The sequence below is a fragment of the Mizuhopecten yessoensis genome, unplaced genomic scaffold, assembly GCF_002113885.1.
Source record: "Mizuhopecten yessoensis strain PY_sf001 unplaced genomic scaffold, ASM211388v2 scaffold4631, whole genome shotgun sequence".
In the NCBI taxonomy this organism is placed as follows: domain Eukaryota; kingdom Metazoa; phylum Mollusca; class Bivalvia; order Pectinida; family Pectinidae; genus Mizuhopecten; species Mizuhopecten yessoensis.
Window position 1 is genome coordinate 1228757 of NW_018405643.1, and position 23683 is coordinate 1252439.

Below are 23683 nucleotides of genomic sequence, written 5' to 3' on the forward strand. Positions count from 1 at the left end.
CAAATTGACGGATCAGACAGGATTGGCTTATGGCTCATATTGACTCATCAGAGAGGTATGGCTTATGGCTCGTACTTACCCATCAGATAATATTAATTATGACTTGTATTGACTCATCAGACAGGTACTAATTATGACTTGTATTGACTCATCAGACAGGTATTAATTATGACTTGTATTGACTCATCAGAAAGGTATGGCTTATGGCTCATATTGACTCACCAGAAAGGTATGGCTTATGCTTATACTGAATCATCAGACAGGGATTACCTAGGACTCATGTTGACTCACCAGACAGGTATGATTTATTACTCACGCAGTCCGTCTTATTTCTCAATTATTATCTTTTCGTATCCACTTTGATTTTCAAAATCGTTCTTGCATGTTGATGCTATGGTATTGTTAACCTTAGTTGTTGACGCCATGGTATTTTTGTCGTGAAAATTTGAGGCTGTGGTATATTTGACCGTTAATGGTGGCGGTACATGTTTATCCTTCTGTGTTTATGCTGAAGACGATGCTGATTATGTTTCTAACTATTTACCTTAGCTGTTGGGATCTTTAGTCATTTCAGTGTGTATTCTTTCTTTCCTTCCTTTAACGCTAAAGATAAAGAAATATCAATATCGACAACATCGATTGAGTAATAACAGGATACGATAAAACAACAGCAGGATCTGAGGAGACACCAGTTAAAAAGAATATCCTTAATCCCCGGAAAATAACCATGAGCATGCAGCCATACGTGTCGTTTCCCAAACAATGTTTGTACCGAGAACTCGCACATTGATTTTAATTCGCTTACCTTCGGTGTTGATATCTTGGTATTAGGGGATTACAAATCTAGAGCACGCCTATGACATATACATTAAATCTTAATGTCAATCTGCATTTTGCTAGAGTTCCTTTCTACTATGATGCGTATCTCTCCTGACGATAGATAACAAGATAACAAGATCGATAACACTTATACAAAGTATGAACAAAGCAGACATTTTCATGGATACCATTGATCCTACAAGGGTGTTCTAGATAGATAAAAGACCTCTGATAAAATATGACATATACAAAGTAAATGATGCCAATCTCAAAGACGCCCGTTCTTAATTTCTCACATGTTTTTCTCTATATGAAGAATATTCGAAGACCACCCCTGTATTGTTTCTGTCACATAATCAACCCTGTATTGTCTGTGTCACATAAACACTCAAGTATTGTCTGTGTCACATAAACACTCAAGTATTGTCTGTGTCACATAAACACCCCTGTTCTGGCTGTCACATAAACAACCCTGTATTGTTTTTGTCACATAATCAACCCTGTATTGTTTGTGTCACATAACCACCCCTGTACTGGCTGTCACAAAAACAACCCTGTATTGTTTGTGTCACATAAACACTCATGTATTGTCTGTGTCACATAAACACCCCTTTTCTGGCTGTCACATAAACAACCCTGTATTGTTTGTGTCACAAAACCACCCCTGTACTGACTGTCACATAAACAACCCTGTATTGTTTGTGTCACATAAACAACCCTGTATTGTTTGTGTCACATAATCAACCCTGTATTGTTTGTGTCACATAACCACCCCTGTACTGGCTGTCACAAAAACAACCCTGTATTGTTTGTGTCACATAAACACTCATGTATTGTCTGTGTCACATAAACACCCCTGTTCTGGCTGTCACATAAACAACCCTGTATTGTTTGTGTCACAAAACCACCCCTGTACTGACTGTCACATAAACAACCCAGTATTGTTTGTGTCACATAAACAACCCTGTATTGTTTGTGTCACATAATCAACCCTGTATTGTTTGTGTCACATAACCACCCCTGTACTGGCTGTCACAAAAACAACCCTGTATTGCTTGTGTCACATAAACACTCATGTATTGTCTGTGTCACATAAACTCCCCTGTTCTGGCTGTCACATAAACAACCCTGTATTGTTTGTGTCCCAAAACCACTCCTGTACTGACTGTCACATAAACAACCCAGTATTGTTTGTGTCACATAAACAACCCTGTATTGTTTGTGTCACATAATCAACCCTGTATTGTTTGTGTCACAGAATCACTCCTGTAACGTCAGTTTCGTGTCAACAATTCTGTCGTGTCAATGTCACACCTAACACCATGTTATGTCAGAGTCATATCAATAGTCCTTTAATGTCTTTGTCACAACTTTAACTTATAACATATGTCCTCTCGTTGCATTACTCTGTGAAAAGATCCACCAGCATGCCATTGGTTTCATTAAATTGTTAAATTACTGAGGATTACATTCCTTCATTCAAATAAACAAGGACGATATACCATAAAGGAATAACGTTTTTTTTTCTTCTTTTAAGAAACACTTCACATCAAAAAGAATACTGTTTTGTTCCATATCATACAGGAAAATTGTTCACGCAAGTGAAAGTATGGAATATTGGAGGCCCCACATTACTTTGTTTTTTTTAACTAGATCTGCTGTGATCGATCTAAGTTATGAGGATTAAATTGATGATTTCAAATAATTCTTGAGCATTGCATTGTACTGATTTGACTGACCAGGGGATCAATATGGTATTGATTAGTCGGGTTTTATAGCACAAGTATAAGTACATTAAAATGTATAATGATTTCCGTGTATGGACTCATAACCAATTTTATTTTTTTTGAATTTATAGAAAAACTTGTGGAGCATATTTTCTTCAGTATTTTTTATAATAATTAAATAAGGATTGACCTTAATTTTTAAGGTGTATACGGTAGTATGAACGCAGTTAGCAACAAACATATTCGTTATATCTTTCTCTGACTAGTTGTGTATGTAAAACTTTAGAACGAATGATAAACACAAGACTGGTTTGGTTTCTTGAGGCCAACGATATAATTTCCCCTCTTCAAAGTAGTTTTAGAAACAGAAAAGGGACAAATGACCATCTCATCAGACTTGAGACATTTATTCGAGAGGCTTTCGCCAAGAAGGAACTACTTGTTGCCGTGTTCTTTGATCTTGAGAAGGCCTATGATACTATATGGCAGTATGGCAGCATGAAATATCTTCACGACCTTGGCGTACGTGGAAACCTTCCCAACTTTATATCTAATCACCTATCAGATAGACACTTCAACGTCCGTGTTGGTTCAACTTTTTCTGAAACGTCTAAACAGGAAATGGGAGTCCTACAGGGTGGAATCTTGTCAGTCACTCTGTTTGGTCTTAAAATCAATGATATATTCAAATGTCTTGGTTAATCAACAGAAGTGTCGTTATTTGTGGATGACCTCTTGATCTGTTACAGATCTAAGAACATGCACACGATAGAACGACAACTTCAACAGAGTTTAAACAAACTACAAAATTGGTCAGACGAAAACGGCTTCAAATTCTCTAAATCTAAAATATGTGCATGCATTTATGTCAAAAACAAAAGCACACAAGGACCCAAACCTTACACTCGATGGCACTAGAATTCCTATTGTTGAACAGACTAAATTGCTCGGCCTCATTTTATTCGAAACACTCTTTCATACCACATATAAAGTTTCTGAAGGATAAGTGTTCCAAGGCGTTAAACATTATACGAGTCCTTTCTCATACTGATTGGGGAGCAGACCGTGAAATGCTTTTGCGTCTATACAGATCACTTATTCGAACAAAACTGGATTATGGTTCTATGGTATACGAATCGGCGCGCAGTTCTTACCTGCAGATGCTAGACCCAATCCATAATCAAGGGCTACGTCTAGCCCTTGGAGCTTTTCGAACAACACCTGTAAAAAGCCTGTACGTGGAAATGAATGAACCATCCCTTTATGATAGAAGGTAAAAACTTGCATTACAATTTGCAGCTCAATTAAAATCAAACCCTAAAAATCCTGCTTTCGACCAAGTATTCAACCCAAAATACCAAAGCATCTTTATGCAAAACCCAAAACTACTGCCGACATTTGGTATCCGAATTTCAAATTTAAACATAAAGTTGACTGACATAGCTGAGTTTAACATATCTGATGTTCCTCCGTGGACCATTCAAACTCCTTATTTTAACTTTACATTACATGAGCGAGGGAAATCAAGTGTTATGCCCGAAGAACACAAATCCTCCTTTTGGGAATGCATTTCGAATTACACTTTTCATACACAACTTTACACCGATGGTTCCAAAGAATATGAGAAAGTTGCAGCAGCCTGCTCTACCGCTAATTATTGCACTTCAGTTCGACTACCAGACGGCGCCTCCATCTTTTCTGCCGAAGTTTGGCTTTTGGTTTTGCCCTCGACCATATCGATGAAAACCGCATTAAAAAGGCAATCATTTGTTCAGACTCTCTACCTGTCCTACAGAGTTTACAGTTACGAGATCATAAAAACACACTCGTACAAAACCTTGCTCTTTGAATATCTCGTATCTTAAAAAGTCTAAAAATAACTTTACTATGGATTCCGAGCCATGTCGGAATAAAAGGCAACGAATTTGTTGACAGGGAAGCAAAAAATGCATTAAATCTCCAACAAACAATATCAAACTACCATATCCAGATTTTAAACCGATTATTCATATAGCCATTCAAAATGAACCAGCAACAAACTTTTTAAAGTACAACCGAAACTTAAAACATCTATTCCAATTCGGAAAGATCGTAGAGAGGAAGTTGTCCTCGCTCGGCTCCGTACTGGGCACACATATCCTACTCATTCGTACCTTTTAAAACTAGAAAATCCACCGTCATGCCACTCATTTGACACTCCATTTACAGTGGAACATTTTTTAATAGAATCTTCTGATTTTAAACACATTCGAACTACTTTCGAGTCCCGGACATGAAAACTCTTTTCAGTTCCGTGGACTCGAAGACATTATTAATCTATTTGAAAGACATCGGTCTATTCTATAGACTCTGTCTTTTAACCCACCTTACCCTTGTTGACGTTAAATATATCACATAGTCCATATTTATTATTTATTATAAGTATGCCACAAATGAAACTAGTGCAAGTCAAAAAATATTTTGTTTTGTAGAAATGCTAATTAAATAAGGTGGCACCATTATCATCTTAATATGTCGTTTTTACCGTTCTGGTTAAATCGGAATTGTTTTGTTAAACTCGTGTGTATGAATATTCTTAAAAGGTAAACTACGTCTGTCTGTTACAAGTACAGCGAAGAAACTTATTGAATTTTAAACATTTTACTATATTTAGTCCCATCTCTACAATACAATCTCTCTCTCTCTCCAAGTCTGTCTGTTTTGGGTGTGTGATATGTACAAGTGTGTGTGAGGTGAATGTTTATCAGAATATATGGTGAGATGTGAGTATTTGTGTATGGTTGTCAATATCTATTTTTATATATATAAGAACATATATATTAATGGTAGCATATGACTGATGTATTGATGATTATTGAAGATGCATCTGTTGATGATGATGATGATGATGATGATGATGATGGATTGATAGATTGATAGAATGATGATGATGATGGTGATGATGATGATGATGATGATGATTATGATGATGATGATGATGATGATGATTATGATGATGATGATGATAGATTGATAGATTGATAGAATGATGATGATGATGGTGATGATGATGATGATGATGATGATAGATTGTTAGAATGATGATGATGATGATGATGATGATTATGATGATGATGATGATGCTAGGATGATGATAGATTGATGCTGTTGTTGATGATGATGATGATGTATATTAAGATGATAATGGTGTATTCTACATTACTTTAAATTCTAATGTCTTTATTTTTCAAACTTAATGTATTTTTAAAAGCCGTCCATCGTTAACATGGATACGCTTAATGCATCTAGTTCTGAGATACATCTTACATAGGGACCGACAATTTACTGGTATTATTTTAACCTTTTCCTATCTCAATTTTAAATCAAACCATTTTCTATCATTTTATATACAAGAGAGTTTTATTAGTATTAAGTTTGAATAACACATAATACATAACGGACGTTATATGCAGTTCGGGGCAATATTTTTCCCATGACGCTTATCCTTCTGAAACACCTGGTCATATTCTCACTGTACCTTTTCAATGGGTCTCCGTATAATTCTACCCTTTGTTAATCAAGCTTTGTCATAGTTTCATCGATTTTGAGTTTTAGGTACGGTTCTATCTGCACTTTCTCTAGATTTCTCCAGAGATAAAAACTGTTGATTTGTACCTTGATCAAATCCCTTAACGGGATTATCAATTTAATTACTTTAACGTTGATCTTATTATTGAGGAAAATCAAATATTAAAAAAAAGTTTTTGAAAAAGTTTAAGTTTAAATGATCTTTTAACGGCTGCGTAGACTTTTGAGTAATCAGTTAGCATTCAAAACAGAACAGATCTAGACTACCTTAATTACTAGTTTCCACTGCTCTAGGGTACAAATGTCTATATAGTATGGTTTCCTGAGTTTAAATTGTATTTTACCATATATATGTCGTAGCTTATAAGTCTGACGACTAATGCAAAAAACACAATACTTTGAACTTCAAACAACGTAGAGCGACATTCAAAAAGCAATTAAATAATTTGATAAAAACATATTTTAGAAGTAGGTTTACATAATATCACTTTTAAAATATTTCATTTTTAAACAGTATTGAAATTAAAAACAAGCCATTCGGATTCGTATGTCTCGCCTATGCCCTGGTTTGACCATAAGTGCACATATCAGAGAAACTGGCTTAAACGCAAAACCTGAATATTGATGGAGATGCTGATAAAGTCAATGGACCGTGAAAGATAGGCCGCATCCAGTATTTGATGCAAAGGTTGAGATGTACTAACTAAGATGCATCTATGGTTTAAGTTTGGTGCGTCTAGCACTTACACTTTCAGTGAAACTAACTTAAACGCAAAAACTTAATGTTGACACCGTCGCCGGCACTACTTAGTGGCGGCGAGACAAAAATGCAATTCAAATATATTTGTTACGAAATATACTATTACATTTACTTAAGGAAAAAATACATACCAAAATAGGTTGCCAATATGTACTTCATCCCGACTGTTCGCTATTGTTCCCGCTCCTGCATGCAGTAGTCCGGTAGTGTGAGGACAGAAGCCTCCCACCTACTAGGGTGGTAAACTCGCGTTATCGATTGGGTCGTCAGCAACGTAACCAGGCGTTGATGAATGTACATATATAACAATAACTTCGATATACTGATATAAAATTGTATTTTATTATTCAGGTCTTCATGATAGGCGACAAAGATAATACAGAGATATCACATTAGTCAGCTCATAAGGGAACTTTTTACATCAATTCGAAATGATCGTCTAAAGGAATTTTAAATCAGGCATACTCAAAAATAAGTTACGCCTTTACTGTAGTGCCATATTTATCAAAATCATGAATTAATCAAACACTAAAGCACAAAATAGATTATATTGCTGCTTAGTAAATTACCGACAGGCATGGTTGAAGGTAGAATTTATAGTAAAATCATTGTCAACAGATATAAAATGTTGAAAAAATATAACCAAAACAAAAATATCTGTTCGTAATTCTGTTAAATGATGTGTAAAAAATATAACAAATTTATGTCAAATCATTTTGATTGTAGTGATGTATTATTTCAAGTGAATATATTTTCACCCCTATTGATTTCGATGTATCTTGATATTTATTTGTGAGATTGTATTTGTAGCGTCAGAACGTCCTGTTATAGAGCTTCGTTTAATGTGTTCTTATTGGTGTATGCAGACGATATGCAGAAACTGCAAAAGGGCTACAAAAAAGTAAGATTCGTGATTATATCATACTGATCAGAGAAATTTAACAGAAAACGCAAATAAAACAGCTGTTATAGTCCTTAGAATTGACGGTAATGTAAGCGAGAGAAAGATATGGAAAGACGAAAAATTGCATTTTAATGGTTCAGTATTAGAGAATGTGGACAAGTTTGATTATATCGGCTTATCAATGAATCGTAATGGTAAATACAGAAATAAATTACCGTGCAAGGTAAAAGAAGCCATATTTGCAGATTGATTCAAATACGTGGAAGATAAACTGATGTTGAAGCTTAACTCTGTCATTGACACCTACGTAGCTAGTTTCCTGAACTATGGAACTGAAGTTTAGGGATTCCATAAAGCATTAGATATAGAAAAGATACATTTAAATCATTGAAAAGATTACTTGGTGTTAAGAAGGCACGGATAATTTGACGGTGTATTTTTAAAATAACTTTGAAATTTCCTTTGGATATCAGTAGAAAACTAGTTGAAATGAAGAAATTCTGTCAATGGTATCTGACATGCCTGTTATCAAGAAATGATTGAAATGGAAGCAAGTTGAGTAATTGTATCAGAAATGAAATACCCCGGCCAGGGTTAGGGTACATACGATTATGCATGATGGATGCGATGATGAGTGGAATGATGATGATGATGATGATGATATGATGATGATGATGATGATGATGGAAGTGGATTAAATGTGGAACTGATGAAGAGGTGGACGGTGTTATTATGATGAGGATTGTGTTGTGTGAAGATGATGATATAATTGTGTGATGGTGAAAATGTCATAATGAGGATGAAACTGTTAATTATGATTATGGTTTAGGGCGTAAATATCAAATTTATAAAATTAAAAAAAAATTGATGAGTAAAAACGGAGTGAAAGAGGTATGGCGTATTATTTAACATAGAATGTGTGGCATTTTCGAACAGGACGATTGAGTCATCATCTAAAAGTTAACTTTACATTTATATACATGTATGTGGAAAATCATATTTATAACAATGTTTCATGAAACATATACGGAGTGCAAATCTTAAAGAAATGGTCTTGATTAATTTGTCATCTCATAAACAAAATATTAAAAAAGGTCGATATTATAAACGGAACATGTATATATTGCAATATTGGTGCTATGGATGCCATTTTATACTAAAATGTGATAATAACAGTGCATGTAGATATAAGAAGTCGTTTTATAGTGACAATATTACAAGAAACCAATTTATATGTTCAAATGCATTCATGTTAAAAACAGAAAACAAGAGAAAGAACTAGCAAACCTAGCACAGTTGAGATCAAAGTCAGTGTTAAAAGAAGGTAAACTTGAAAATTGTTAAAATCCAACAAACTATAAGAATGCAACGAAGTGAGAATTAGGATACGAACTTCAAATCTCGCCGCTACACTATGACCTAATTTAAATCATTCTCCGTAAACCAAGGCCGCTGTCAGGTACACGGACAGACTCCAGATGTTTACTTTGTAAACTGTTATGCATCGGGGTTTTCCATGTAGCTTTGATCGCCAATGTGACATATTTTGATCACAGCAATTTCTCTATCGCGTCTTAGTACGTCTATCATTAACACTTGTATATAGGATCAATGCAGTAAGAAACTTAACTGAACTGATCCGACACTTGAAAATGTATGGAGAGCAGTGCTGTATATTGAAAGCAACGAGTTTTGTTTTAGATTTTTCAATGGCTCAAGCATCTTCGCTAGCCAAGGGTTCTTCCTACTCCCAATAGTAGGTAGATCGTACCAGATCGTAACCCTTGGCTAGCGAAGATGTGGCTCAGGTGGACAGGACTAAGATGACGCCCTTAGTGTGAATGATTAAGATTTTTAGGGCGTTCTTAGTGCAACAGGAGGTCATGATTTAGAACAGTCAAACGTTTGACATGACGATCAATGAATTAAGACAATCTCATACAATGCAAAATCATGTATGTACAAAAATGGTTATAGGCATGCTATATTTACGGTAATGTTAAATTTGTATTGTTACCGTGGGAAATTCGGATATTATAAAAAGAAGATTATCCTGTTATTCTGTGGATAGAGGGATTTCAGGTGTACAAGACAAACGGAAGACGATCCTGTCCAGACTGACATAATAATTTGCACACTTAAAATAGGTTAGGAAATTCCATCACCAAAACAAGAAAAGCACCTTTCGTTGGTATGCCAGACCAACAGTCAGGTTCAATGAGTAATGTACCCTTGTCGTTTGTAACAGCATACAATCGATTCCTCTTTCTTTTATAGATTGCCAAATATTCATTCTTAATAAAGAGAAGGTTTGACCACGTGATCAACGTTCTATGACTGTGCACCATTGTTTATAAATCAATCGTACAATGTTTTTTTTTTTAAACAAGCTTTTGGTCTTTTTTAACATGAGATGATTTTACCTATTTAAGATAACAAAACGTCCTACGCAGAACGCCAAATCGGTCAGGTTACCCATTTCAGGAATCTAGTTAAATGGAGATATCTTCACTATACTGAAGGCCTGTTGAGCGATAAGAATCATCGTTACACACTAAATACAGACAGTCACATCATCACCGATGATCCAGAATGCAAAGTGTTACTGGAGTGGTGAACAGGTAGCTGAATTGTTCAGAGAAATTCCGTAGTCCCATGTTCGAAGCCCAGTCTGAACAAAAAAATACATCTATGCATAACATTGACACTTACGCACGTTGCAAATACGCCTTTCTCAGTTCAAAAAAAACTTTTTTTATTATTTTTTAAATGAAGAAAACCATCTCGTGAAAAAGTTTTGGTTGACTTGTTAAATGATAATATCTTCGTTAAGTTTTGCATGTCACTTTACCTAATAAGCAATGAAACGAAAAATGAATTAAACGGTAATGAAACCATGGCAGTCGACAGGTATGCGACTCCTACTACCTATAACAAGGCATCCCACGTAAGATAATCTAGGAGCTACTCCTAGGGGAGTCGAATGGAGTAAAAATACCCTTATGTGATTCTATCGAAACCACTAATGAAGAGGCGTTAATACCAGGGTTAAGTTCAAGGCCTTAATATCAGGATAGGTAACCATAGCGACCAAGGTTAAGTTTGATAATTGCGTTAACAGGGACCAATAAAAATGCATTCGTTCTTTATTCACGTTCTACATTATAATCATACAAGAGGCCCATGGGCCTTAACGGTCACCTGAGTCTACAGTATTTTTTTTTTTGTTGAAATATGTACCAATTTGAGTAAAAAATAGTATAATGTTAACTTAACTTTGTCAGGACCATGAGCTGATCATTCCTAGACCAATTTTAAGTGAGATCGGCCTATTAGAATTTAGTAGCAAAATAGCGGCCATGGCAGCCAAATTGTATTTCTGATTGACCCGAAAAATAACAACACTTTGTCAGGACCATGAGGCGATCATTCCTACCAACTTTCAGTTCAATCGGTCCAGCAGAACTTGACTTTAAGTTTGAAATAGGTTTTCAAAATGGCGGCCGTGGCGGCCATATTGGATTTCTGATCGACCCGAAAAATAACAACACTTTGTCAGGACCATGAGGCGATCATTCCTACCAACTTTCAGTTCAATCGGTCCAGCAGAACTTGACTTTAAGTTTGAAATAGGTTTTCAAAATGGCGGCCGTGGCGGCCATATTGGATTTCTGATCGACCCGAAAAATAACAACACTTTGTCAGGACCATGAGGCGATCATTCCTACCAACTTTCAGTTCAATCGGCCCAGCAGAACTTGACTTTAAGTTTGAAATGTAAAATGTTAACGGACGACGGACGACGGACGACGGACGACGACGGACGAAAACGGATAGCAATAGGTCACTTGAGCTAAAGCTCAGGTGACCTAAAAATCCAAGTACAGAATAACAGATCACTGAACTGGGCATCAATTATTAATACTTAATATTATTCAGCCAAAAAACCCAGTCAACCATGAGTGCAGTGGGTTAATTTGACACATTTATTTACTTAACCTGCTTATTTAAGATTCCCCCCACCCCCACCCCCACCCCCCGATACATTTATTTCTTTAACATTTGGAAAGATTATTTAAGTCATGGAGGTATTCTTACAATAGTATACTTCAATAGTTTTGGTTGTTCTTTTGTATTTAGAGCTTAATGGAATTCCACCAGTAAGATGAGAGTACTATTATCACAGTTTTTGTTATTATTCTGTTCAACATATTGGGCACTTCCCAGACTTAAGGAGATTAGCTCGCATTTGCGAGATTGCCTTGTATTTTACGCTTGAAACACTTAAGTTGTTCTATATAAGAAATCGTGTTTTTTTTTTATTTCACTTTCATAATGTCAATTTGTCACATTAAACCATTATTTGTCGATTGGTTTTTTAATTTTATCAAAAAAAAATGCGAAATTTGAATCCTCCCAACTTTGGACGGATTAGAAGCAGCTCAAACGTAAACTCAGAAACAACGGTTCAGCCAAAAGTTGTGGTATAACATGCGATAGATATGAATTTTCAATAATGAAAGTAAATTTCAAACTTTTTTTGGTATAGGAAAACAAAATTACAGATGCATTCAACCATATCATACAAGAGAATCCTTGGACCAGTTCAAATATTCTGGCAATTTTTACGCGACCGCTGTTTACTACTCACAAAGGCATTTTTTTTTTTTTTTACTTCTATCGCAAAATACGGAATGTGTTTTAAACAACAAACCTTTGACGCTCCATGGAGTTCATTAAGCCTTACTCCTTCGAAATATATGCCGCGCTGGATAAACCAATACTTACATTTTCTCTGCATCCTTTCATTGTGATGCATCGAGAAGGCAAATGTTGTTATGAGACTATAAAAAACATTTGCTATTGCAGCGTCATCAATCTCGATTGTGACGTCATCAATTTCGTTGTCAACACTTAAATTGCTGTTCAAAGAACTGTATTAAAGTGTTGTAAATAAACATGAAGGTTTAAACACAGAGGCACCCACCCTTAGAAGAAGTGGTGTTTGCATCCCCTCCATCCTCGAAATCCAAGGGACCAACAACTTCTTTGCACCCATAGAATCTGTCATGACAAAATCGAAGGCTCCCGAAATGCTATGTGAAAAGTTTCAGGTTTTAAAGACTGACCAATCGCTAGGGTGGTAATACCTACCCTTTAAAGATTACACAGGAATTGCACTAAACTTCAAAGTCTGTCGCTTTTACCGTTACGCTACCGCACGATTGCATTGATCTTCACTAATATACCAGACTAGTCTCCTTGGATCATCTGTAAGGTACCACGTAGAGAGCATTCCAGTTTTTCATGACCTATTCCTGGAGAACAGAGAAGATTGTATCGAGAATGTATCCTTGGATTTCGAGGATTCATCCTGCCGCACAAAACACGAAGTGTCCGCAATGAGACTACTTTGGAGAACAATGCGCTGTGTACAGAGAATATTTTTCCATGGACACACATTGGGATATCCACGTTCTTGTCATGGTGTCAAAATGTTTCGTTTTTTTCCTGGCATGTTAATTTTCGGTACACAAATTTGTAGGTCCCAGTGTATCAATGATATATGAAACATTCGCTCTAACCGGTGATGGGCCCCGTGTTGGTAGCCACAAAAAGCCACTGCGTGCCTCATCATTTGCAATGACAGCTTCCATCAATCATCCGACAGAAAAGGTTTATTAGCTCAATACATTAATTTTGACTATAAAGGCAGCATTACTTTTGACCAAGACATGCTAAATAAAATATAACAAGAAATAATTTCGTGTCTCAAGTTTATTGTTTTCCGTAATTGCCATTTGAACATTATTGGTATTTTCTGTACAATTTTCTAGGAAATATCATAAACTATTAGTCTATAATCAACCAGCACTCCATTCATTCTGTACAAAAATCAGAAAGTAAACAAACCTATCCACACCTTTACTCAACTTCAAGTTCATGGATTTTTCTGCATTGAATTAAAGTGTTGGATAGAAATATATTTCATGTGGACCAGTTTCTGTGGCAGGCTCTCAATCTTACTTTTATAATATGTACAAAATATGGAAGCCACGATCACTGTACGACCACACACACATTTCATCATTTCTGTCGGGAATTACACAAAGAAGAACAATGTTCAAAGTAACTGACATATTTCTGCCAGCCATCTGACAACTTACGACTCCGTGATATCTACATAATCAGGGTAATAATTGACATGCTGAGAAGCTGTTGTAGTCACTAATTCGTAATTAGCTCGTGGTTGCCGTCTCATCACGGTGCTTTTCAAAGTTACAAGTATTTTTTTTACTTTTATTTTTTTACATCTGACGGATCTAGACATTATGGAAAGATGCACGTTCAGGAACAGATGAGCGATAGTAACTTAAAGGGACAGCTAGGTATTTTTGCCAGCCATCTGACGACGTGCGACTCCGTGATATCTACATAATAAGGGTAATGTATCGACATGCCGAGAGAAGTTGTTGACGTCATTAATTCGTAATTTTAACGTGGTTGCCGTCTCATCACGGTGCTTTTCAAAGTTGCAAGTTTTTTTCTATTTTTTTTTCTATTTTTTTTTTTTTTTTTTTTTTTTTTTACATCTGACAGATCGAGACATTATGGAAAGATGCACGTATCTCCTTTAAGAAGGAGAGGTTTCAACAGAAATCAGGAACAGATGAGCGATAGTAACTTAAAGGGACAGCTAGGAATACTGGTGGAGTCTATACGCTGCAAACTGTACAGGCATACTTATTATGATGCATTATATATAGAGACAACCAACTGTTTCAAATCCGTCTCCAGCAATATACACAGTATATCACTATATGGACTTCGGAAATGGGACTTCCTCCATGCATCATTAATTAGTCTACTAAACATGATAAACGTATACAAGTTTGTGTTTAATTCCGATGACTGAATATTTCCACAAATTCGCAACAGCTACACTGTCACTTCATTCATGCAACATACAAACCCATATTTTCCTGCTATCAAAATATTCCATGTACTGGTACGTTACTACCATGATAATATACACCGGGCCTGCTATCATGATAATTCCATGTACTGGTACGTTACTACCATGATAATATACACGGGGCCTGCTATCAGAGTATTCTATGTACTAGTATGTTGCAGTACTTTCAGTATGGGGATCTATTGGAACTCTACAGAACGTCACTCACACAAAAGCTTTGTTACCCGATACCTTCACCTATGATTACCCAAATCATCTCCTTTAAACATAAATAATTAGCACTTTTTAACTATTCATAATGACCTATGACCTATGTTAACAATGACTACTAGTGTAATCAATGACTGTTACCTAATGAAATTTGTCAGAAAGGTAGCAAATACTTGTATCCTTTAACTGATTACCAAGCCCAATAAAACAGGCCTCCTGTAGCTGCCGACATCAAACATTGTACGTGCTTAGAATGAAATAGCAGGAAATATGAAGGCAAATATATTTTATTAATGGTTTCTGGCTTGGATCAATGTAAGGTACGCAATACATACATTTGATAAAATAAGTACAGTTATGTGATCCCCTAAAGTAAGGTCCTCATTCCACTTTTTTGTTTATACAATTTTTAACTATCGTAATTGTTCTTAATTAAGATATTATAATAGGATCAGAGTAGAATTTGTTTTGAAAAATAATATTTTTTTAACTTACAAAACGAACAAAGGAGGGAAGGGAAGATGGCTTATGTTTCTGTAATCAAATAAATCGCAAAAAGAGTAAAGTCAAAAGATATCTGAACGATCTCTGTTATCTTGACACAGACACACCAACAGAAACAGTGAAGTTTGTACATTTATACATGACCTCTATCATGACAATCAAAACAGCTAAACTCAATATCTCGGCAAATTAAGCCCAACTGTACAAGTCAAAGGTCAAGAGTTCACCACTCAACGACATCAACCTCTTCATGATTCAAAAATATTCTGACCGACTAAACAAAACATGCATTTGACAGAGTTTTAAACTATTTGCACAAATTCCATTTTATTGATTAAATTAGGTGTTTCAAACATATCAAAACATCACATTACATCAATTTCTATTTCATAAGATTAATATAAAAGGAACAAAAACTGGTTTTGTAATAACAATTTAAACTTACACATGCCAAGAGAAAATCAAAACAATCATCATAACTTTTCCACGTGATAATGGGTTTGTTTGTGTTTTACATCCTATTTCCCTCAGTATTAGCCAGACTACCAAAGTGTCCCTTTTACACCTACTCAACAGCCTACATGTCCCTAACACTATTTCACATTATATTCATAGATTTGGTTTGTTGGTGTTTTACGTCCTATACCTGCCAGGTTTAGGTGGTGGAGAAGAGCTGGAGTCCCCGGAGAAAAACCAACGACCTGGTCACTACCCCACATATTCATAGATTTGGTTTGTTTATGTTTTTCGTCCTATACCTGCCAGGTTTAGGTGGTGGAGAAGAGCTGGAGTCCCCGGAGAAAAACCAACGACCTGGTCACTACCCCACATATTCATAGAACCAAGTGCCAGAAATAGAGAAGAAAAGAGGATGGTATCATTTTAATGAAAAATGGACAAACATTTGTAAATGATACTATGGTATAAAATACATGAATATCTATTTGAAAAGGCTATCGGTGGGGGGTTCAACATAATTGTTAACAATATAAGGTCGGTGGTAGAGGTGGTTAACACTCTTCAATACTAAACAAAATATAAACATAACATTTGATAACTTCTAAAACCTTTTATGTATAAACGGGTTGGTTGTATATCATATTTTGAAAAGAAATGTAAATACAAATGAACGATACATAATATTTTAATAAATCATTAGATATATAATGCCACTAATGTATGAAGTCATTTTCAGATTTTCTGATATCTGGTAAAACCAAACATTGTAATTATCGTCACTTTCTCAAGGTCCTTTTGAATATCAAAAGGAATGAGATATTTTCGAGATATACGCAACTGGACACAAACTAGAGAAAAGTCGGGTCATTTTACCGTAAGACAGCGATCACAATGGCACAAATGTCCACATCTACTTCATTACTCTTATCTGTGGTTAAAAGGTCAGTGGCACTATCTTTACTCCCTCGTTAGTGTAATGCTGCCGACTGATGGCTCACATACCTACAGCTACTGTTCTCTCCATTATTCTACTGTTTCTCTCCATCTTTAAAGAGTGAGAGTTTAAAATCCAACCAAAATTGTAGGACACATACCACAATCCCGAAGTAGTTTTCAAACTTTTTCAATAACTGAAAATCTAACGAAGAAATCATGATTGAAAATTGCCTTTTTCCAAATTCAGCCAACTTCCTCACCTTTCTCGCAATGATGACTCCTTGAGATATAATGAAGGGAAGTACCCCCCCCCCCCCCTCAAGTTTTACTGATAAAACCATTTGCTGTAAAACTTCATTGAATCTCAGAATCCTACATTAAATGCAGTGATTCATACAATTTTCATGTAACACCTTGTCCCAGTTGAAATGGCAACATTACAGAGAGGGAGGTGCACAGCCCCTTACAGAAAGTAAGCAGCGAGATAAAGTTCTAAAGTGACGGATCATATTACCACAAACAGGAGGGCAATCAGGCTACTAGGAACAAAATCATAAATTTGTATTTCAATGCTTAAGTGTCATAATATATATATATATATATATATATAGAAAAAATAAAATTTAAATAAGATACTAGTTGGTCGTTAAATCTTATTTTTTCTATATTTACTTGCTTCACATGGACATTTAATCCTTTTTTATTATATATATATATATATATATATATATAGATATATAACATATGCCTGTTCAATAAAACTACTGACAATATCAATTCCAAAAACAGGTTTGATGAAAATGTAAACAGCTATTGGTGACATGACAATTCAATGAGCACAAATCATTGTTTTTTTTTGCTCTTCAAGTCTACCAACTGAAAGATTGTTGATCCCTTTAGGATACTTAGGACCTATATAGTATACACATATTTATTTAATTTCAAGATACTCACAAAGTTGGGGAAATCTTCAACCACATGCAAACTCTCTCATAGTACTTTGGGACATAAATAATATCTCTCTAGTTATTTTTTCAAGTCTTATTTTTTTTTTACTGAAGAACAATAATACGAAACAAAAGTTGAAATTTCTGACTTGCCGAGTAATGTCACTAACACCGATACATTAAGACAAGTTGAGAAGTATGAGGGTAGTACAGGAAAGCTAGCTGCCTCGTGAATGATTTCATGAATGTAATATATGCCTTCATGAATGTAATATATGCCTTTATGAATGTAATATATGCCTCAAGTGATTAGGCCAAAGTTAAAAGAGCTGTTTTTTCTACTTCAAGAACAGAGCATCACCGAGATCAAGAATGTCAATGTAACTAACTGGTTTGAAGGTTAACCAGGCTCAATTACTCGGTTTGAACGTAGAAACATACACATTTGGACCTAGAAACACACACATTTGGACCTAGAAACATACACATTTGGACTAAGAAACATACACATTTGAACCTCATCAAAAGTATGCTAACAAAGTGTTTTTTTAATTATACAGGGTTCTATTTATGTCTTTTGCTTGGCCTAAGAAATGATTTATATGGACATGTATATTTTGTCAGTAATTTGTTAAACTTCAATTAATTTTCAGCAAAATTGCATTAGCAGATATAGGAGCTGACAATTTTGCAAATTAATTTCAGTATCCTGGAATTTCATGAAGGAAAAAAATCATAGTACATTTTGAAATGTTTATGATGTTGTCATGGAAACCAAAATTTGTCTTCTTTTTTTTTTGGTTTGTAATCAAGTTCAGTTCATTACCATCAACTAAATACATATATGTTCATCAAGAAGACAGGATTTCATGAAGGGACAGATATTTGATGAAAATGTCCAACTGTTGTCTATTTCATTTTCAGATTTTCGATAAAAAAAAAATCCTGATTAGTGAAAACGGTTGTTTACTGAGACAAATTCGCCAGAAAGCAAATTATGATTAATGTGTGTTCCGACTCATGAATTTACGTATGTATGTGAATGAAAAGTTCCATATGAATGTGGCCCGACCAGAGAGTAATCCCTTAATTAGAACAGGTCTGTCATGTTTCAATCACGTAACACCTATGACCTGAATTAATGTACGCTGGCCTTACTGCACGACAGATATCCTGGCCCTGATATACAGGTGGGCTGGCCTGACCGTTATATGTGTCGATATTTCTGGACCATACTTGTATCTTGAAACTGCTGAGACAAAATGATCAATACCACATTTATTACTTGCAGAACCTCAGTTTGAGATACAGTTTAATGGAGCAGGATGTTCAGAAACTTTCCTGACTTCAATTGAGATAGATAAAGTGCCATTTTCATATAAAGTTAATAAAAACTAGACCACCCGTGTTATTGATCATCATTTGAAAAATTGAGTCAATAATCATGCAGACATTTTATACTTGTTAATCACTATTGCCCATTTAATCTGCTATTTGTATTTCATCCTTAAATCTACTACATGTGGTTTTCAATGTTTTTGTTTAACATACTGTGCTTGTGGAGTCCATGGTTTTATAAAAGCTACTATTTTCGGTATTCTAATGTCGTGAAACATTCTACTTCCAGTGTTTATTATTACAATCTTCATCTCTTAATCAAATTAACCATACTATTGCTTGTTATGATAATTAATAACAACAGACAGCAACAGTATAACTACTGCTGGTCAATGTTCATGATCCAATGTTTCTTCAGTGGCGACTTTTCTGTTTCCAGAAATGAAGGGAAGGGAGACAACTCATACAACTGTTCCAGTCCTCTGCATGTGATTTGTCTCAATATCCGTGGGGAGTCCTGGACTTATCTGCAGAAAAGAGAACGTCGGTTAGACTATAATCGAAACTTTGTAATCCTCATTTCCATGTAATGTTTCGAAACAAATATAGGAAATTAAACATCATAGATTCTCATCATTATTACTTATTTAATCATTTCGTTTTTTGTAATTTTCAGATTCTCATCATTATAACTTATTTAATCATTTCTTTTTTTTTGTAATTTTCAGAAAACTGACTTTTTCTTAACTCATTCACCCCTGAAATTTCGTAATGAACTATTCCAACCTTTGAACTGGAAGAGCTCAAGTGTGTCTTTAGGGGTGAATGAGTTAATTGAGAAACAACCAGAGGATTCTACACCAAAATAGTTTAATTACTGTGAACCACTGAAGCGTAACAACATACAGCTACTGATATTCTCCATTCACATTGTTCAAGGTATATTTAACATGTGGACTCTTTGATGGAAACCTCACGTCAGTTAAATAAAAGTTCCTTAAATATTCCACCATGATCAAACATATTACAATTATATTTGTATTTGTAAAGTTTATTTCAACTTTGCTATTCCGTCTTTGCGTATTGCAGAGTTATCTTCTCTTGAGAGCAGGTATTGATTGTTACGTCATTGGTTCGTGTGAGAAAATTACATCGTTTTCTCAAAAATTGATGACGTTACTCTCACAAACAAATGACGTAACAATCCATACCTGCTCTCAAGAGAAGATAACTCTGCAATACGCAAAGACGGAATAAATTGTTCTTTGGTCTAAATATCACTTATTCATCACGTACAAATTCAATAAAAAGAACTATGCTCATCAGATATAGATGTGTTATCTCTGATGTAAAATTATGACGACCGTTTACTGCATGCTAGTCTTATATGGAAAGTGACTGTTGCGTGATCAGCATGACTGACACAGAGGAGTCACCCAACCTTGTGATACCAGCTGTCTGGATTGTTCAGATTTTGTACCACAAAATAAAGTTCTCAAGTGACTGCCAGAATGTACAGCTTATAGACAACTTTTTTCACTACAAATATATCACAGTATATTTACATGGCTCAAAGTAACACTGTTCTTACGTAAAACTCATCTTGATATCCAGGGGTTACTCTCACTTTTGCTCTCTGCACCCTTGGAATATGTCATATCAAAACTGAAGGCACGCGGCTAGCTAATGATTGGTGCCAGGTACAAAAACCTGACCAATCACTAGGCTGACACTTGTTCTTTGAAGATTACAGAGGAGTAACGCCCGACTTCAAAGCCAATTAGTTTTACCATTAGGCAATCACGACATTCTTTTGATGTACATCAAAGGACCAAATTAGCCTCCCCCCTTTCCTCAAGGTGCTGCACACTGAGCCTTCGATTTTGCTATGACATATTCCAGAGGTGCAGAGAGCGAAAGTGAGCGTAACCTCTGGATATCAAGGGATTCGTATAACCATGCTAGTCTATGAAGTTTATATGCTCAGTGGCATTAACACCAACAAACAGCATTGTTAGATATGTTCCCGGTCAAGATATAGAAGGCTAATCTAAACACTGTTGATGTACCTAGGTTGCATTGATGTTATTTTATTGCCCAACATCAAGGTGGTAGTACTTATGTAGTAATGTATTTATTTACATACAACAATTAAGAAATATTTAAACATTCATTCCACTATTTCTCTCTTCTCACTTACTCATGTTGATTTTATGCTCCATCCCTACACAGACAACCACACAGGTTTAATAACATAGGTTTAATACAGTATTTGTACATTATGTTATTCTACAGTACATAGCTGTCAAGTCTCCCTCATTAGGAGGGAGACTCCCTAATTTAAACAAAGTATTATCAATCTCCCTCGAAACTCCCTCATTCAAGTCCATACTCACACAAACTCAAAATCTACATCCTGTGGTCAAATGATCTTCTAGTTTCTGCAGGGTGTGTGAAATGATCATAACAGGTGTGTCTCGATCAAATGAACCCTTTTTGGACTAATTTTGACACGTAAAAGGGAAAGAACAAGAGGCCCTCTTGGGCCTGTATCGCTCACCTGAATATTTAAGCAGTCATAGCAAAATATTCTCATTAAATATTATATTGCACTAAAAATATTTCCCTCGCAAACTTTGTTGGCTCCATCTGTTGAAACTACCAGCAAAATATTATTATAAGATTCTATGCTTTTTGATTCTTCTTCAGAAGTTGCTTGACATATTTTTCCCTATGATCTTGTAAGTAGGTCAATGTCATTTTCCTTCTCAAATTGGTTAGCTCTATTCCAAAAAGCTACCAGCCAAATCTTATGAATCCATTCCTTTTAGTTCTCAAGAACAAATCCATTAAAATGTTGTTGACCTCTGTGACCTCTAAAGTAGGTTGAGGTCATTTTCATTTGCAAACTTTGGTGAGCTCTATCCCGGGAAGTCACCAGCCAAATATTATAATTTTATGCCTTTTAATTCTTCAGAAGAAGCTGTTTGAACTGTTTGACATATTTGAACGCTGTGACCTTGAAAGTAGGTCAAGGTCATTTTCATTCGCAAACTTTGTTTGGCTCTTTCCCAGGAAGCCACCTGCCAAATATTAAGATTTTATAACTACCAGTTCTTCAGAAGAAGTCGTTTAAAGTGTTTGACATATCTGCCTCATGTGACCTTAAAAGAAGGTCAAGGTCATTTTCATTCTCAAACTTTGTTCGGCTCTTTCCTAGGAAGCTACAAGCCAAATATAGAGATTATATACCTTTCAGTTCTTCAGAAGAAGTCGTTTGAAGTGTCTGACACATTTGACTCCTGTGACCTTGAAAGAAGGTCAAGGTCATTTTCATTCTCAAACTTTGTCGGGCTCTATCCAAGGAAGCCATCAATCAAAAATAAAGATTCTATACCTTTCAGTTCTTCAGAAGAAGTCATTTGAAGCTTTTGACATATATGACCCCTGTGACCTTGAAAGTAGGTCAAACTAGTTTTCATTCTCAAACTTTGTTGGGCTCTATCCCAGGAAGCCACCAGCCAAATATAAAGATTATATACCTTTCAGTTCTTCAGAAGAAGTCGTTTGAAGTGTTTGACACATTTGACCCCTGTGACCTTGAAAGAAGGTCAAGGTAATTTTCATTCTCAAACTTTGTTGGGCTCCATCCAAGGAAGCCATCAGCCAAATATGAAGATTCTATACCTTTTAATTCTTCAGAAGAAGTCGTTTGAAGTTTTTGACATATTTGACCCCTGTGACCTTGAAAGTAGGTCAAACTAATTTTCATTCTCAAACTTTGTTGGTCTCTTTCCCAGGAAGCCACCAGCCAAATATAAAGATTCTATACCTTTCAGTTCTTCAGAAGAAATCGTTTGAAGTGTTTGACACATTTGACCCCTCTGACCTTGAAAGTATGTCAAGGTAATTTTCATTCTCAAACTTTGTCGGGCTTTATCCCAGGAAGCCATCAGCCAAATATGAAGATTCTATACCTTTTAGTTCTTTAGAAGAAGTCGTTTGAAGTTTTTGACATATTTGACCCCTGTGACCTTGAAAACAGGTCAAGGTCATTTTCGTTCGCAAACTTTGTAGGGATCCTACCAATGAAGATTTCAGCCAAATATCATGACTCTAGGCCTGTCCGTTCTTCAGAAGAAGATGTTTAAAGGAAAAGTTGATGGACGAGGACGGACGGACGGACGACGGACGACGCGCCACGGCATAAGCTCACTTGGCACTTCGTGCCAGATGAGCTAAAAATTGAATAAAGCAGTTTTAGTCGTATTTCACGTACTTTCTCCCTCATTGGAAATATGGAATGAGGGAGATCTCCCTCACTGGAGGTTTCAGAGGTTGACACCTATGCGAGTAGGACTGCCTACATTAGTTACCTGTGTACTGTCCGTAGGGCAGAGAAGAGAGGTGTTGCCTGGCCGGAGGATAGGGAGGTACGGTATGTAACATCCCTGGTTGAAGGCAAAGCAGAGCAGACACATATGAAGTTATGTAGTCGGTAAGCAGTTAGTTAGCAACAGAAATATGAAAATCAGG

General features: G+C 35.7%; 1 protein-coding gene across 3 annotated transcripts in view; it reads right to left on the reverse strand.

The window, feature by feature from the left end:
- Positions 1–17590: 17590 nt before the first annotated feature.
- Positions 17591–23683, reverse strand: part of LOC110449541 (ubinuclein-1-like) — a 30215-nt gene continuing 24122 nt past the window's right edge. For 2 of the 3 annotated variants that reach the window (XM_021496483.1, XM_021496482.1), the window contains exons 16-17: positions 23524–23598; positions 17591–19674 (exon numbers count right to left, since the gene is read on the reverse strand). In XM_021496483.1, the coding sequence (XP_021352158.1) occupies positions 19646–19674; positions 23524–23598 (104 nt within the window). In that variant the 3' untranslated portion in view covers positions 17591–19645. The remainder of the gene's footprint in view (positions 19675–23523; positions 23599–23683) is intronic. The other variant, XM_021496484.1, reaches the window with a different exon arrangement.